This window comes from Opisthocomus hoazin, chromosome 1, assembly GCF_030867145.1.
Source record: "Opisthocomus hoazin isolate bOpiHoa1 chromosome 1, bOpiHoa1.hap1, whole genome shotgun sequence".
Lineage (NCBI taxonomy): Eukaryota > Metazoa > Chordata > Aves > Opisthocomiformes > Opisthocomidae > Opisthocomus > Opisthocomus hoazin.
This window is the reverse complement of record NC_134414.1, coordinates 29,973,334-29,991,064: the sequence shown is the minus strand read 5'-3', so window position 1 is coordinate 29,991,064 and position 17,731 is coordinate 29,973,334. Positions and strand designations below refer to the sequence as shown.

Sequence of the window (17,731 nt, the reverse complement as noted above, 5' to 3'; positions counted from 1 at the left end):
CCGGAGTTGGACCCGACTTCGCCGCTTCTCCTCCATCCGCACAGCCTCCGGCCAGCGCCGCTCCCGTGTCTGGGGACACGGAGGGGCGGGCGGGCGGGGAGAGTGGGGGGTGCCCGTCCCGGGCCCCATCGGCGGGGACAGCGGGGCGGGATGCGCCGGGCCGGCGAGGTGCCTCCCCCTCCCCGCCCGCCGACGGGGCCCACGGCGGTGCCGCCGAGCCGGCCGCGGAAGGGGGGGAGAGGACCGACCCCGCCCCGGCCGCGGCAGGTTCTCCGCGCTCCCGGGGGCAGCCGCCGGTGAGAGCCGCCGGGGAGGCGCCCGCCTGTCCCCTCGGACCCAGCCGGGACCCCCGTAAGTGCCTGCCCAGGGGAGGCGGGGGGTAGGGAGGCCGCTGGGGAGGCGCCGGGACCGGGCGCGCTGTGCCGGCGCGGCCCGGGGGGAGCCACGCGTGTCCCGGCCGGGGGGCGGAGGGGGAAGCCGGGAGGAAACCACCTCCTCTTCGGCCGAAACAGCCAGACGGCGGCCCCGGCCGGGGGTCTGCGGCCGGGGAGAAGCTTCTCCGGTACGACCTGTCACCTGCGGGGCTTCAGCCAGCCGCCCCGGGACTGCCCGAGCCCCGCACGGGCGGAGAAGGATCCCCGCACCGGCCTCCTCCGAGGAAGCGGCACGGGGGGCACCGGTGGAAACGCCGGACCGAGCGAGCCAAGCACAAAGTCGGCAATTCTTCGCTACGTGCAATAAAGTTGGTCGCATTAATGCGTCGAATAAATGTCGTGAAGTGGTTTGCGGTATGACCCTCTCCTTAGCGATGGATATGCCTGTGACAGTTACTTTCAGAATTAGCGATCGGTCAGTAGAATAAATATTCCAAGCGATTAAGAGCTTTGCTGCTTAATTTTTTTCTTTATATATATATATATAGTTTTTCTTTATATATACATATATGTGTGTATATATATATATAGTTTAGGGTTCTCCTGAAGCGAATCTCAGTAAATGCGGCAAAGCAGAAAAGTTTGCCACTCCAGCTCATTTGCAAATAAAGGTCCCAATTCCTAACACCTAAAGTACCGAAGGAGAAATTTGCTAATTACCCGTCGCGCAGGCGAAGCCCCGAGCTGTCAGCCGGGTGGCACGCCAGCCCGTTTGCCGGCGCCAGCATCCCTCCCGTGTGCGCGGCCACGGAACGCGGCTCGCTAGCGGGGCTCGCTGGGCCAGAAACCGTCCAGGTTCAAAATTAACAGATACTTCTAGCGCGTCTAAAAAAGCAGCTGAACGTCCACTCTTCACAACGTTCTGGAGGGCCAGGAGGAATATAAACACGAAGCTAAGCAGTGGCAGATGAGATTTACCGTTCGTATCTGCCGCTTGGTTTCTGGAGGGAACGTGAAAAAGACCCGACAGGAGCGTTTAGCGATTGATTCTCCCGTCAGAAGGTACAAAAGCAAAACGCGAGGCAGAGACAACGCCGAAACGCGTTGTAACCTCAAAATCGGTCAGAGCCCATCAGAAGATCTTTTTAAAACGATACAAAATCGTGGACTTTCGCGTACTATGTTATTCCGGAGGACACTAAATTTGCCTTGTCCACCGGCCGGTTCACGAGAGAGAAAAAAAAAATAGAAAAAAACCTCAAACCCAAACAAACCCCAACCAACTCCTCAGCTGTCGGGAGGAAAGGGCAGCGCGACGTGAGGCCAAGCGTGGGTTAATGACCCTGCGTCCCCGGTCCCGCCAGAGCGGGCCGGGTCTGGCGGGCGCCCGCCGCTGCACCTGCCCTCCCGCCCGGCCGTGCGGAGGCACGCCGGGGTCCCGCCAGCTCCTTCCCAAACGCCAGCACCCCTCCAGTTACACCCAAAGCAGAGCGGTTTCTCTTGATTTCCGAGCGTACAGATGACCGGGGCGGTTTTTCCGTCAGTAACCTTCTACCTTTCTATACGTGCCTGCGTGCGCGCGCGTGTGTGTATACATATCTATCTCCTAGAGAGGGATTAATTAGCCGGGTTTGAGCTGAAAGAGGCTGCAGTGACGAGCCCAGTGGCGATTGGCCGCCCGCCTGCCTGGCCCTGCCTTTATAATTTCCACACGAGTGCGCCTGGGCTCTTATACAAACCAACAGCCAGCTTCTTCTGACATATACACACACACGGCACTTTTTTCCACCATCTGATTAACCACCCTGCACACATACACACACACATCGTGATTACTACAGGAAAACATAAATAAATACGAAGAGGTTTTATTATTTTGACTACTGGAAGCCTCGCTGTGTCTCAGTGCAACTTTTGTTTTGTTTTTGTTTTTGTTTTTTTTTCTCGCTGCTGAGGAAGGTGCAGCTCCCGATGCTTTCCTCTCACTCACGGACCCTTTAAAAAAAGGGGGAGGAAAAACATCGCCCCCTCCAGTCCCCCCCGCCCGCCCTCCCCCCCCCCGCCGCCCCCCCGCCACACACACACACACACGCACGCTTCGAGACGGCTGATCTAAAAAAGCAGGAAGAGAGCATCTGAGGAGCAGCAGCCCCAGCGCGTTTCGAAAAAAAACATTTGTTAACGTTTCAGAGCGCGGCAGCCCGTTTCTCCTCTGAAGTTGGCTCCAGCCTTAGCAGCCGCATTGGATCCCACCGCCTACTGCGAGACTCCGGTGTACAACCCGGATCTCTGCCCCAACATGATCGCGGCCCAGGCCAAGCTGGTGTATCATTTGAATAAATACTACAACGAGAAATGCCAAGCCAGGAAAGCCGCCATCGCCAAAACGATCCGGGAAGTCTGCAAAGTGGTGTCGGACGTGCTGAAGGAGGTGGAGGTGCAGGAGCCTCGCTTCATCAGCTCCCTGAACGAGATGGACAATCGCTACGAGGGGCTGGAAGTCATCTCCCCCACGGAGTTTGAAGTCGTGCTGTACCTGAACCAAATGGGGGTTTTCAACTTCGTGGACGACGGCTCCTTGCCGGGCTGCGCCGTCCTAAAGTTGAGCGACGGGCGCAAGAGGAGCATGTCTCTCTGGGTGGAGTTCATCACGGCGTCTGGCTACCTCTCCGCTCGCAAAATCCGGTCCAGGTTTCAGACTCTGGTGGCCCAAGCCGTGGATAAGTGCAGTTACAGGGACGTGGTAAAGATGGTGGCGGACACCAGCGAGGTGAAGCTGAGAATCAGGGACAGGTACGTCGTGCAGATCACCCCGGCGTTCAAATGCACGGGGATCTGGCCGCGGAGCGCTGCCCACTGGCCGCTTCCCCACATCCCCTGGCCGGGACCCAACCGGGTGGCGGAGGTCAAGGCGGAGGGCTTCAACCTCCTGTCCAAGGAGTGCCACTCGCTGGCCGGCAAGCAGAGCTCGGCCGAGAGCGATGCCTGGGTGCTGCAGTTCGCCGAAGCCGAGAACCGGCTGCAGATGGGCGGCTGCAGGAAGAAATGCCTCTCCATCCTCAAAACCTTACGGGACCGGCACCTGGAGCTGCCGGGCCAGCCCCTCAATAACTATCACATGAAGACTCTGGTTTCCTACGAGTGCGAAAAGCATCCCCGCGAATCGGACTGGGACGAGTCGTGCCTGGGGGACCGGCTCAACGGGATTTTACTGCAGCTCATCTCCTGCCTCCAGTGCAGGCGATGCCCGCACTACTTCTTGCCCAACTTAGACCTGTTTCAGGGCAAGCCCCACTCGGCCCTGGAAAACGCGGCCAAACAAACGTGGCGACTGGCTAGGGAAATACTCACCAACCCGAAAAGTTTGGAGAAACTTTAGAGGGTGACCACAAAACCCGCCCGACCGATAAATCCGCTTATTTCCCGAAGAAGTTTAAGCTGCCTGTTCGAGAAGTCTAATGTTCCCACTCGACAACGCAAATAATATTCTCTTTTAAAAAGGAATATAGCTTAGGCTCTTCACAAAGAAAAGCAAATAAGAACAGCAAGTATCGTTCCTCTTATCTTCGTCAGTTTTGCAGTTCCCCGTAAAAAAAAAAAAAAAGGAGAAAAAAAAAAAAAGGAAAAAAAAAAAGTGTTACCCGGCAAGCAAAATTGGCCGTAATTTAACACGATTGTCACCATTCTGCCTAGAAACGGCACCAACGGATTATTACAAAACCTGGTATTTTTATGTAAACCCTCTGTGAGTAAAAGCTATTTGGATATGCCACCTGAACAAACCCTAATGTACCTTTTAATTTGTATCAAATATTGTGATCTCACATTGTCTTTGAAATTGTGGATGTCGGTGTTTTGTGATTTGGTGAACAGAAGTTAAATTGCCATTTTGGATACTTCAAGGACATTTTCTGCTAAAGAGAAGATACCATTTAAAAAGGTAGATTTTATCATGGTACTTTTGTTAATTGTCTTTTGAAGTGTCTGGACTTAACAAGTTTACATTTTTCGTTTCATATATATTGCTTGTTCTATTTCTAACATTCCATAAATATACTTGAAATGTTATTTAAATATATTCAAAAGAAATTTGGATTCTGCTTATATAATAACGCTTGAATATTGGAATTATATATTTGAAAATGCACTTGAAATACACTGGATAATTACCTTTTGTGATTTAGATTTTAATTTCTGTTGCTGATTTATTTAATTACAAGCTAATAAATGAAGTAAAATGCACACGGGTAAGCGTTTCAATACCGGATCAAGTTTCCTACACGAAAAACCAGAGGCAGCTACGTTTTGTGAGTTTTGCCTTTCTGTTGACAGTTGCTGAAATCCTGTAAGGCAGAAAACTCAAGAGCAGCCTCCTGATTTTGCATTTTGAATAGTTTTGTAGAACAGGGAAATATCGGTGGCACAAACACGTTAGAATTTAGCTCCGGATGACGATCAGCAACTGTCAGACGCTGACGTAGCCATTAATGCAGTAACACTTTTTCAGCCGTCCGGAAAAGAAATCTATTTTCGCAGGGTTTACTGTACGGCGCTGTTGTGTTTCTGCCGGGTTTTGAACAAAGCTGAGGGAACACAACACGTCCCTGCAGCAGTCAGTGTACCGAGCAAGCAGCGAGCCTGATAAAAGCAGCATTTTGGTGTACGCAGTAATAAAGAAGAAAACAAAATTTATAGGGGGAAGGTTCAAGCCGGCACCAACAAAGCGAACGACAGTACTACTTCTGACCTACACATCTGTTGTGAATGGGATAAGACTGCCAGTCGCACTCCTAGAAATCCAGCCCCTGCGCTCCCAGGGCATTCGGAGGGAAGAACATGTGCGTGGCTGCAGAGCTACGAGCGATCCCGCACCGCCCGTCCGTGCTGCCACGCCCGCTCCTTCTCGGGACGCGTTTCTTTAAAGCGGCTCGAAGAGAGAAACGCAAACCAGCAAGGCGGACTCTGCTCGGTGCCCTGACAGTCAACAAGTGCCGAGCGGGGCCGGTCGCCTGCGTGACACCCGCCGGCAGCTCTCCCCAGTGGGTGCACTGCAACGAAACCGTTACGCCCAGCGATTGGGACAGAATCTCTTTTTCTCTTCTAGCACTGCGAAGAAAGCTCCGAGCTTGAGAAATTATTCGTCCAAGAGAAATCACGAGGTCGCTAGCATATTTTTTCCTGGAAATTATTTACGATATTTCCGCAGAAAAAAAACCCAAACCCGTAAAGTCTCTATAAAAGCACCTCCCCTATTTTCTCTCTTCCAACGTTTTCCAGCGCAATAACAAAGAAATAAAGCAACAGCGACCAGAACCGGCGGAGACGCAGGCGAGAGGAGCGCCCCGCACCGCGCGTCCCTTCCGCACGCCCCCTCCTCCCCCCTCCCGCGGCAGCCCCCGCTCCCTTCCCGCGGGCAGGAAGCCACGCAGGGGTTTCTGCTCCAGTCACGCACCCCTGCTCCGTTGCGGCTGGGTTGGAGGATTTTAGCGGAGGGGGGGGAGCCGGGGGGGGAGCCGGGGGGGGGGGGGGGCGGCGCTGGAGAACTGGTAGTAGTAACTGACTTCAGAAAAAAAACAGAGCTTTCCCAGGAATCAAGTCGTGGGTACATGCCTACTTCCCCATCTCCCCCCTACCCCTCCCCCGAAAATAAGCATTAACTTGCACTTCAGCAGTGTTTACTCAAATGCGCCGTATTTTCCTACGCGGAAACTAACGCTCTGGAAATCAGGGGATTCTCCGACACCCTCGGCATGGGGTAAAACCCTCCGCTGCGTCTCAGGCTGGGACTGTTGCTCCCTCCGGGGATTTCAGAGCAATTGGCTCAACTACGAAACGTGACCACGTTCGCACAAAGGCACCGAGCGAAAGGCCGTTGGAAAATGCGCGCTGCCGTAACAAAGCATGTAACTTCATTAATACATTGCGCTCTTTCTTTTTTCTTTTTGATAAAGCGCAGGCGGGAGCGGAGTTGGGGGGAGGGTGCGATCCCGGCGCACTCACCTTGGGGTCGATCTTCTTGAAGGCCGGGTCATCCTCGTCCACCTCGAAGTAGATCTCCGTGGTGGTGATGGATAGGGTCCCCTTGGCCACCACCACGGGGGCGATCAGCTGTGCCGGCGTGCTGAGGACCACGGGGCCTGCAAGGCAAGGGCAGCGGCGTCAGGTCGGAGGCGCCCGGCCGGCCCCATCCCCATCCCCGGCGGCCCTTCCCCTCCCCTCCGCAGAGCCCCCGGGCAAACCCCGTGCGCGAACCCCCGTGTTTATCCCCCCTCCTCGCCCGCGGTCAAGCACTTTGAACTCCGCAGTCAGGACAGAAGAGAGCCGGGTTGCGAGATAAATCAGCCCGCAGCGAAATTCAGAGGGGTTAGGGTGAAAAATAGCTGCTTCTCAGAAGTAGGTCCCTTCCCTTTTCACGCCCTTTTGCTCCTCGTTAACACTTATCGCTGTTTATGTGCGATAGCGACGACTCATTTACACGCAGCTTCGACCCGGCGGCGAGGGGTCCCCGGGCCGGGCCGGGCCCGGAGCAGCCGCAGCCCCTGCGCAGCCTGGGGACGGCGTTTTTAGCTCTGGGGCCAGATCTCAACTCCGAAAGTATCGCGAAAGATTGTATGTATATATATATTTTTAACCTACTTCCATAACACACGCACACATCGTTAAACGTATTTACGGCAAGATCGTTTTTACTTCAGCTTGCTGTCGCTCAGTCCTTTTAAAATTACTGTAACGGCGTTTCGCACAAATATATCCCTTAAGGAGACACTTGCACGGGCACTGAAAAGATGGGATGGGGACAACCTACTGTAAAAGGCAGCCTCCTCGGCACAAATTGTTAGGTTTTAATTCAGGAAAAAAAATCCCAAACTTCTGCTTTAATGCATAGGATCGCTTTTTCGCTATCTTCAATACGAATGCAATCTACCGTCGAAGCTGACAGTGTCGGTGTTTAGGAAGCTCACTCGCTCCAATTAAAAGAAGAGATTGAATATAAAACACTCTTCTAGATGTAACCACTAAAGCGCGTAGGGCAATTTGTACACACACGTGTAAACACACATCTGAGACGGGAATAACAGAAGCCTCGGCGCTGAGAAACTGGGTACAGGCTCCGACCGAGGCACCCTCCGCAGCCCGGCAGCCCGGGGAACGCCGAGCCGGGTCCGGCGGCTTCGCGCAGCTGAACACCCCCCCCCCCCCTCCTCCCGCGACGGGGAGGACCCTGCTCAGCTGGCAGAGCGGGCCCCGGTACCCTTCCAGCCGCCGTCCCCAGACCCCGGGGGACGAGGGCAGCCCCTGCTCCGAGGGCCCGGCGCGGCCGCGGCCCCTCCGCCTCCCCCGGCGCTGCTTCACGGCCGGACCTTGCGAGCAACGCTTCGAGTTAACCCGCTCAGCCCGAATTAGTCCCGAATCGGCGCATCCAACTGTCGTGTCGTTCGTGTTTTACTCCGCCGTAACACCCGGTCTGAGCCCGTGCTGCACCATGTTTTGTCATTTACGCCGCAGAGTAAATACAGAGGAAGGCAGGGGTGACGGCGGGCAGCAGGGGAAGCCGAGCCGCACGGTTTCGGTGACAGCTTTCAGCAGCTCGGCGCGGCAGGCTGGATAATATTGATACAAGCTCTATTTTCTTTCATTTTATTGTTTTCCATCTCCTAATAAACCGCGGTAGCCTCTTGACCCGAGTCAGCTGATCGGCATCACATGCGCCGGGCTGGCTTCGCTGCTCTCCCCGTCTCGCCTCCATCTTCTCTCCCTCCCTCCGCGGCCAGAAAGGAGCCGGGCCGGGCCGGGCCGGGCCGGGGAAGCCCGACTGCGGGCTCCGAAGGGCAGGGTGATCGATCCGAAACGCCGCCTTAAAGCCTCATCCATCTTCATCTAGGCTGGCTCAAGTCATTACGCCCGATTCTCTTGTACGATTACAAGTGGATTTGGGTTTCTATTCCCCAGGCCCCCTTTCTTTGTGTTTACAGAAGGGGGGGTCTGGGCAGACAGCGGCTCCCTGCCCCGCAGCAGGACTTGCCCTCTCAAGCGGAGGGTCCCAGCCCTCCCCTCGCCCTTCCCCGCGGCGCGGCCGGGAGCCGCGGTGATGGGCTTCCAGGGCCTTTGTGCGGGAAGAAAAGCGCCTTCGGAAGACACGTCCTGGAAACGACCCGCTCTTCTATCATTTTAAGGAGGCGTTTGTGGGCTTTGCTGAATCCCAGAAGGAAGGCCATCAATTTAATCCAATTACCTCTTTTCCCTTGTGCTGTGTGGCTAAAATAAAAATAAAGCCACCGCTACTTAGTGGTCAAAGGGCAAAACCTGTCATGCGACATCCAGGAGCAGACAATGAGCTGGCCGGGGCGCGCCAGCCAGCGCGCTCACGTACTGCGAGGAGGGGGCAGAGCTGCAAAAGCAGGGGGGTGGCTGGGGAAGGAAAGGGGACATTCACTTCTGAGCCCGTTACTGAATGCAGGGGAAATGGGGGATTTCAGGCTTCCTCCTTCTCCTCCCGAGAAAAGGCTCCGAGCTCCCAGACCGGTACCTTGGCATCTGCCCTGTGCTCTGCTCTGATGACACCCTAGATCTGTCGCAGTGTAAACATCTCAGAGGAATGCGACAAGGAATAAGGGTTACTGTACTTCCCAGATGAGAAAACGTTTGCTTGTGAGTTGGTGTGGGGGTTTTTTTGTTTGTTTTTGTTTTTTTTTCTTTTCTCTTTTGGTAAGAAAAGCAGCAGAAAGCATAATAAACAGTGGTCAAATTACAGGATTTCGGGGGTATTCAAACTAAGTTAAAAAATCTTTGCAGATATTTTTCCCCCCTACTGAAAGCACAAAAATGAAAAAAAAATATTCGGTATTAACAGTGTGTCATTTTTACACTTGTCCTTTGGAAATCTCCAATTACAACTTCCAATTCCATAGCATGTTTAAGGAGCACTGAGTCTTTTTGTTGTAGCCTTCAGGGAGCAAGCCAGCCACTGAGAGAATACGAAATTAATCCACTACAGCTATAGAGAGAGAGGATTATGTTTTAATCCCCTTTGGGACAGTCTCTGGATTTTAAGGATCCGATATTAAAATGTTTACATAGAGCATAATCAAAACACTGCAGGTTTCCCATGGGGCACGGAGCTACCGGGAAGCTTTGGGTCCCTTCCCGAACCTAAGTGATAATGTCCTGAAACAAAAAACCCGGCACACCTGAGCCGAGAGCCGCGGGACGGGGTCGTTCTCACGCGGGGAAGATGACTACCCCCGGCTGCCAGCCTTACCCCAGCCCCTCCGCGGTGGCGAGCCGCCCTTTTTTTTTTTTTTTTTTTTTTTTTGCCGGGGATGTAAAATCTTCAACCCCAGCGCGGCTCCAGCTGCCGAGGAGCGGCACCGGCCCCCGGGGACGCGGCTGGATACACCGCGGGCACCTCGCCCCCAGCTCCGGGAGAAAGGGGGGGTGTGGGGCGGGAGAAGCCGACCTGCGGCTGCTCCGCTCGGCCAGAGCAGCTGGGGGGCTTCGCGGGGGACAGGCGTCGGGAGCGCCCGCCGCGGCTGCCGGGGCTCCAGGCGAGAGCATCCCTGGCTGGGGATCGCTCCGCTGCGTCTGCCCAGCCTCTCCGCAGCGGCCCGAGGCAGCGACCGGACAAAAGGAGTCCCGGCCTTCAAACCAGACCAGAAATCACTTCGGGTCCGCGTGTCTCGTAATCTGTTCAAGCGGAGGATTTCCCGCTTTGCCCGGTCCCTGCGGTCGGCACATGTGATTTACATTTATAAAATAAACGCTACCGCGCATATACGTTTTAAAAATAATATTTCCTTTCCAGAAGTAAATGGTTGTGGGATTAGAAGGTCCCAGTGAATAAAGGCAGAACGTAATCTCTCTCCTTCCCTCCGTTAATTTTTTGTTAGAGACTTCAGTCTTCGTATTTAACTCGTGTGTTTTTCAAGCTCAAGCGAAGAAAGACAATGCACATTAAAAGTTCTGTTAGGAGGAAAAGTTTGCTATCTGCTAGAGCAACCCCAGGAGAGCTACACCTCTTAAGGAAGGCCCCTCAAGAGTGGTATTTCAAACATTTTCATTTTCATAAACTGTCATTTTTAGCTGTAAGAGCTAGAGATGCCTTACTTCCATGAGCCTGAAAATTACACCAGAGGTATATTTGTAAAGATGGCTGGGCATAATTACTCCTAAGTAGGATAAGATATACGCTTGTATATGCTGAATTATGAAAACAAGCGATTTGCTGCTGCAGCCTTAAAAGTCTAACTTTTAAAATAATATTTTGGTGGTTACTTATAGAAGAAAAAAATACTGGCTGGGACAACTGTTTTGAAAAAATCCAACCAAGTAGACCAATTTAATTTTACAAAATACGGGTAAAAAAACAGTAATGAATATCATCATGTTTAGTTTTTAGCTGACACTTTTAAAAGAAAAAATTCTTAATCTTTCTTTCATATACCATTTAAAATGGAAAATATGAAACATATCAGCTGAAACTAGTACCTTTACTATGTGAAATCGTTACCATAAACTACAATTTGGAATTTGCTGATACTTAAACAAGACTTATAAATATTAAGAATAATTATTAAAAATCACTCACAGTGTACCTGAAATAAGACAACTGAAATTCCCTCAGCACTTTAACTCTGAAGCCAAGTGTGCCTGCCGTTGACTTGCATTCAAAATGACAACAAATCCTTATTCTTGAAACAACTTACACCTAACGCACTCAGGCACACAAAACCTTCAGTTTCTTGTAATGTAAATCACATAGCACACAAGAAGAAACAGGTATAAGCACCAGAAGCCTTTGGGAAAAGCTCTGTAGTCAGAAAAATATTTAAACCAATTAACATCATTAACATATACATGCACTGCCATGTAAATAACAAGTAAACAACGTAAAATTCCTAAAAAACAGTTCACAGAATTTAGTCTTTTTTGTTCCTACTGTCTTCATAAATCTGATACAAACTACCCTTTAAAAAGACTTCTGCAGTAAATACATTGAACTTACACGAGAATGGTTGCCCCCTATTTGTTCTCCACTATAGCAGATACAGGGAGTAACTCCTTCGTTCAAACCAAGGCTTTTATAAGAATGTATATGTACAGTTCCCTTTACATATCACTTTCAACAGTTTCAATAAAGAGACTAATTTGCACAACTTTTTGATTGCAAAAGCCAGAAGCTAAGTCTCAACATGACTATAATCTTGCTTTTCTCCTCCCCCACTGAATAACAACCCCAATTCCTTTCCCCCGTTTTCAGGGATATTCAACCTTACTTGTTGGCTTTTTACTATTGCACTATCATATGTTTCATATTGTGAGGGACGAATTGATTTTTATTGTTTGTTTAAATGTCATTGCCAGTGTGGATAGGCCCTGATATCCAAAATTTTTCCCAATTTTCCCCCCTTTCCTCCATAAAGCACATAACACTACTACTAACATCAAAGGTCAACTTCAATGGTCTTTTTCAATAACAATAACTAAACAATTACAGCAACTCATTTCTCTTAAGTGGTGCCATAACAGCAAACAAATGTGTTTGATTAAAAAGAAAATGTAAATAAAAATAATCTTACATATTACAACTGTGGATCAAGTAGTAAGAAGTAAATATGTATTTTTTATGAGATTGTGAAAATAGTTAATGTTGCTTAAGGAAAAAAAAAGTTATTTTCTCTCAAATATATACATACTTTACACACATTTGAATTAAGTGACATAAGCACCTCCACAGGTAAATTACTGTTTGAATTCCATACCTTCCTCATCACACTGAAAGAAAAATATGAAATAGTATTTCTTCCTGAGGGAAAACGTGTTTCACAATATTCCTAGGAATAAGTATCTCTTTATATTGTTCAAAGCGTGATGACCACTTAATAGAATGGTTGCAGAATATGCAGAGACAAGCTCAATACCATACCAAAGTCAATCTTATTCGGTATCATCTCACTGAAGGTCCCACGGAACAAACAGCTGTGTGTCTAACAGCCTAAAGCAACTCAGAAAATCAGCTTTTGCCCCCTTTGCAGGTAAAGTCTGGTTGGCTCTGTGCCATACATGAGAGCCTCTGAACTGTGCTTAAGGTTCGAGTGGCTTATGTGGATTTAGCATTGTTCCAGGACATGTTTGAGTGCCAGCCTGCCAGATGATCAGGTATTAATAATAATCAAGACCCTTTTTAATGATTTACAGCTGGCCAGAAACTTCAGTGTTTGGGAGAGAGACCTCACTGCTGCAATGCATGCATTTGCCACTTCAAAATTAGATTCATACAGTGTGCTCTGCCTGAAGCTATACCATGGAAGAACCGAGTAATTTAAGCTGGTTTAGAAACCAAAAACTTGATTGTTAAGCAGTGCATCCAGATGTGAGTACACTACACTAATGCACTATGACCCACACTAGCTTCCTCCTCATTTTCAGGTAAAATTTAAGGTACTTTTTTCAACCTAGAAAACCGTAAGTGATGCTGAGTATGTCCGTATAAGTGACAGTTTTTCTCTCTGAGAGCACCACTATAGCTGTCTCTTTAATAAAAAGGAAACAGAAAAAAACCACCTTAGAAAAGCATATTTAATATTGGGAGAAGGAAGGAGAAAGCAGAGATAGCATCCTGCTATAGCAGCATACCACTGAAACAGGAGCTCATTGTAACGAGTCAGGAACACGAGGGATCAAATCCCAGTCGCCAGTCTGAGTGAACCAGACTTGACAGCTATCTTATACAGTCCTACTTGTGTACCTTGTCATGCCAATAGAGCTCAATTGATTAGAAATGAAACGAAAGATGTGAGCCCTCAGCTCTCATTTCTTCTAACCTCCATTCTGGAAAAACTCTTCAGGATAAACTGTAAGCCTTCTACTTCTTGCGACTGCAGTGAAGGGAAGTGTTACATTCAGCGAGCTTGTGATATTTTGAAGTTCACTTATTTGGTTAGCTACTCCTGTATGTGTGTGGGAAGAAAGAAATAAGTTGTTGAATTAGCATGTAACTTACTAGGTGTATTTGGGATAATCCTCTAAGATGCAACTTGAAAGTTTTCTGAAAATAGGAGTATCTCTAAACAACACCAGACTGAACAAAGAACATTTTCAAGTGTAACTGTGTCTACTGGTTGATTGCATGTTTTTCTTTCCCACAGTCAGGAAACTTCTGAAGACTCTCCCGCAAAGATTCTCTGGTACTTAATGAAAGGAGAACCAATGCAGCAAGCTCTGTCCTGTAGGCTTTCCTCCTTAACTACCTGCTTTCACTGCAGGAATTTTCTTGTTTCTGAAATCCTTACTCCTGTGTTAAAGTTTGTTCAGAATGGCTTCCAGGTTCAGAAGTTACAAAGACAGAGGATGACAGAGGATGGTCACGTAAATCTTGTTTCTTTAGTAAGCTAAGGTAAAAGCACTCGTGTAACAGGCTACCAGGGAGGACCGTCCCAACACAATGGATGAGGCTGCCCCTCATACAACTGCTGGCCAATGAAGCCAAGACTGACCACATTGTCCTTTTCACTGATTTTTTATCTTGCTTCTATAACACGAATGCCAAAACAACAACAACAAAAAAGCAAAAAATCCTGTCCATAGGTCAATGAAAGTTTTGGTACACTCCTACCACTAATCTACATAGGTCTGTCTAGGTCCCCGATGGGGGCGGGGGGACCCTGTAGGGTCTTACGATGATTTTGGAGAACAGGGATTTCATGTGGGAATCAATTGCATAGTGAAGATGAAAGAAGGTGCAGAACTGTGGAGTCTGGTTCCTTATGTCTAGGCCTGTCTTCCTGCAGTGTCCCTCCTCTATATCAGGTAGCTCACAAGCTTGACCTTTGATCAGCTAACAAGTTCCATCCAGGGTGTGGTACTTCAGGACAAGGGAGAGAAGGTGCAGACCTATGCACTACACAAATGTGCACTCGTAGGTTCCATTGTAGCCTGATTCTGAAGCCTTAGAAGTTTCAAATGAAAAGAGTTTTGCAAGTTAGGGTGAAAAAAAGGGGATTTAAGTAGAGTGGTATGAGTGGACAGTAAGAGCACACGAAGCACTCTCAGAGCCTTCCACAAATATGAAACAACAAAGTTTGAACTGATTTAATTTTAAAGCTTGGAAAGCAGGAAATCCGGTTGCCATTTTAAAAGTCGAAGATGCTCAGACTTAGAATGAAGTGTAACAAGGTACAAAGAGAAGAGCTCTTCAAAGCTATGCTTAGGAGCACTATCATATGTGACTGACAACCACCTTATAAAATATTAAGCTATTTGGGATAGTAATGTGGAAAAAATGATTAGAAAAAACACTGAGACATCTAAAAATAGTATGTTACAGAAAGTGTGGGGCTTTTTTTTTTGTTTTCAGTGTGAAAGCCAATTACTTATCAAAAGCATAACTGTTTTCAATTTATGCCTAAATCTATACTCTAATTAAACTAATACAAATATGTTCTTCTTCTTTACACTTAGATTTGAGGATCAAAATCTGAACATATAATAAGCAGAAACTATGGAAATGCAGCTGAATTAAATTTCCATGTCTGGAAGTACAAGGTTTGTGTAGTTATGTGTCTGCCATAAAAAGGGAAAAAGAATCACTCTTCTTCCACATTCCTGTCCCTTTCCCAAACAAGCAACCCCCCGCAATGACACTCCTATCTTGAATGCTAATTTGCAGGAAAAATGGAGTTTGAGGGGAGAAAGCTACTCAGGAGTGCATGCTGAATTCAGTGAACAGTTTCCAATGAGAAGCTTTATAAACTAGGAGAAATATGAAGACTTTTTTTGGTGTTGTCTAATGAAATTTTGACATTTGTAATTTAACTGATGTATTTGTGTGTGCACATATTTACTTTACTCTTTTAAAGAAAATGTATGTACATACATACTTTCCTAAAAAAACAAACAAATATAAAACATGGAAAAGCTTAAGGTACCTTAGTCACCTCCAGACAGAAAAAGACAGTGCAAAAGAGGAGAGAAAGTGAAAATGGCAAAAAAGAAAGAGAATAACTACTACCTCCCACTCTGGAAGCCCCAGATGTGCAAGCTGTTGGAGGCTGAGAAAGCATTATTAGGAAACGCCACTGGATATTTGTTAGAGTACATCACGGGCTTCTCCTGTGGTTGCTGCTTTCTGCCCTTGGGACCTCCACAGACCATCAGAGCCACTGGTGTACGAATGGCAACCACTGTAGCAGAAGGAGAGCATGTGATGGGCAGCAGGGCTCTCCCAGCCTCGCAGGAGAGGACACAGCAGGGAGGGAGGAGAAGGGTTGGATGGGGAAGATGAGACCACTTTCAGAACCCCTGGAATGCTTTTCTCTCCAGGAGTGGAAAGGGATGAAGATGATTCCTCTCCTCAATAACCCTGGGAAGGCTGTGGTCGCTGCTGGAGGCAATATAATGTGCTATTCGGTCCTTTCTTTCAACCCATTTCAATGACAGCAGATAATGTAATAAAACTTTCTCTGGTTAGCCCCAAACAAATGATGGGGTTTTTTTGCCTGCAAAATGTAATAACTTGAAAATCTGCCTTCTCAGTAGAGGCCCAAGTTTTTGTTCTTTTCTTTAATTAAGAACATCCACTGTTTGTCTAACTCCATTAACAAAATCAACAGAAATGATCCTACATACCTTAAAATCATTTTGAGATGGCAATAGAAGAAAAAACAAGCAAATATGCCCTTCCATTACTCTTTAAGAATAGGTAAGAAAAAATTGCAAACAGCTTTGCTTACCAGAAATTGTCTACACTGGTCAACTCTTGTAAGGAAAATTCAGTGTCAGATTTTGGCCATAAGAAATATTAGTGTAACTGAATATGTGTATGTATAAATATTCAATACATACCATATATATAAAGATGAGCCAATTGTACTTAAGTTTTCTATCCCAAATACTCTTTTTTGTGAGGTTTTTGTGGTTTCAGATGCAGTTACTTGGTGTGTTAGTGTTTTTATTACTGCATCTGGCCCTATGAAAGGCTTCAAAATAATTTCAGAAATGTAAATGAGTCCTTTGTTAGAACCTGGAATAGAAAATTTCCCTATGGGCTAAACGATCTACTTTTTTTTGTTTAGGTACTGATACACAATTTTAACTGTAACTCTATGTAGTAGAACTTTTGGCACTATTCCAATTCCCCTAATGACAGAGTCAAATATTTTTTCAGTTGGAAATTCACAGAATCACAGAATAACAGAATGTGGGACCTCTGTGGATCATCTAGCCCAACCCCAAAATAGTGATGATTTCTGCTAGTTTGTCTGAAACGAGACAAAAGGCTTATTTTGCATAGGCCACAAAACAGATGTTGATAATGTTTGGTTACCACCAGTCTTGTTTGGACTTCAAACAGATGACCTGGAAGTGAAAGGTCTTATATCTCATTAATAATAGTACAGGCTGTCAAATCCTCATGACCCAGTGTGTTTTGTAGCACAGGGCAGTAAGTCACTATACTCAGCACACCACCAAGAAGCCGAGCTTATCACATTTAGTCCTCAAGCCAATGTGGACTAGCTACCTGTGCTGGCTTGGATGGAAGATCAGCTCTTGTTCAGCAGTAGTAATGCTGCTTTCTAGAAATATTTCTACACTGAAGAGCAGTTGCTAAAAGTTAGGGCAGTGCTGGGATTCTGTGTTTCACTCAAACCCTCCCGGCACATTTGCATTGTGGGGGGTTTCCTTCCGCTTAGAGACAGATGTTCAAGAAGGGGAGATTCTGCAGTGAAGGTTAAGACACATTAAGACTAAGATGCATTAAAGGCAGTTAGTGGCTTTCCTTGGGTTTATTTGGATGGGTTGCTCAATCTCCTCATATAATGGAGCAAATAATATGTATTTATTCTTGCAAGACTGTTGTGAGGCTGTAAGTCACCACGGCTTATGAGGAAGTCAGATTCTGAGTTGATTGAGCCCATACAAGTAACCAGACAGATGCCAGCCAAAGCCTTCTGTCTTCCTAAAACAACTCAAAGCCTCGTATCCTCCTATTTTTATTTCCTTTTTTCTTTCCAGAAATCACTATTTAGAGACTAGCAAAATACTTCATCAGGGATACTTTGCTTGGCTGGGGCCTATTTGCTATTGCCACCAGCCATATGACAAAACAGATGAAATGTGCTCCAGTTACAAAACATGCACCTTTCAAAAATGTCAGTAAGGCTAAATGCTGCTCTCGGATGCGCACAAACTATTCTCAGCAAGTCAACTGCAAGTTCACAACAAAGACAAGAGAATGTATTTTTAAAATGTAAAACTTCTAAAAGCTTATTCCGTTTTTTTTATGACCTATTTTAGTGCAAGATCAGTGCTTCAGAAAAGAAGTTTCGTGAAAGAAAATTGATTATCTAATAAAACATATT

At 47.6% G+C, this 17,731-nt stretch overlaps 2 protein-coding genes across 6 annotated transcripts in view; one reads left to right on the top strand and one right to left on the bottom strand.

Annotated features, from left to right (window-relative positions):
- NBEA (neurobeachin) overlaps positions 1-17,731 on the bottom strand; it is a 544,466-nt gene that overhangs the window by 148,888 nt on the left and 377,847 nt on the right. For all 5 annotated transcript variants that reach the window (XM_075420361.1, XM_075420351.1, XM_075420371.1 and 2 more), the window contains one exon: positions 6,375-6,511. In XM_075420361.1, the coding sequence (XP_075276476.1) occupies positions 6,375-6,511 (137 nt within the window). The remainder of the gene's footprint in view (positions 1-6,374; positions 6,512-17,731) is intronic.
- Positions 2,484-3,753, top strand: MAB21L1 (mab-21 like 1). Its single transcript, XM_009938128.2, has one exon. It carries the CDS (start codon positions 2,674-2,676, stop codon positions 3,751-3,753), a length of 1,080 nt encoding a protein of 359 aa, XP_009936430.1. The 5' UTR covers positions 2,484-2,673.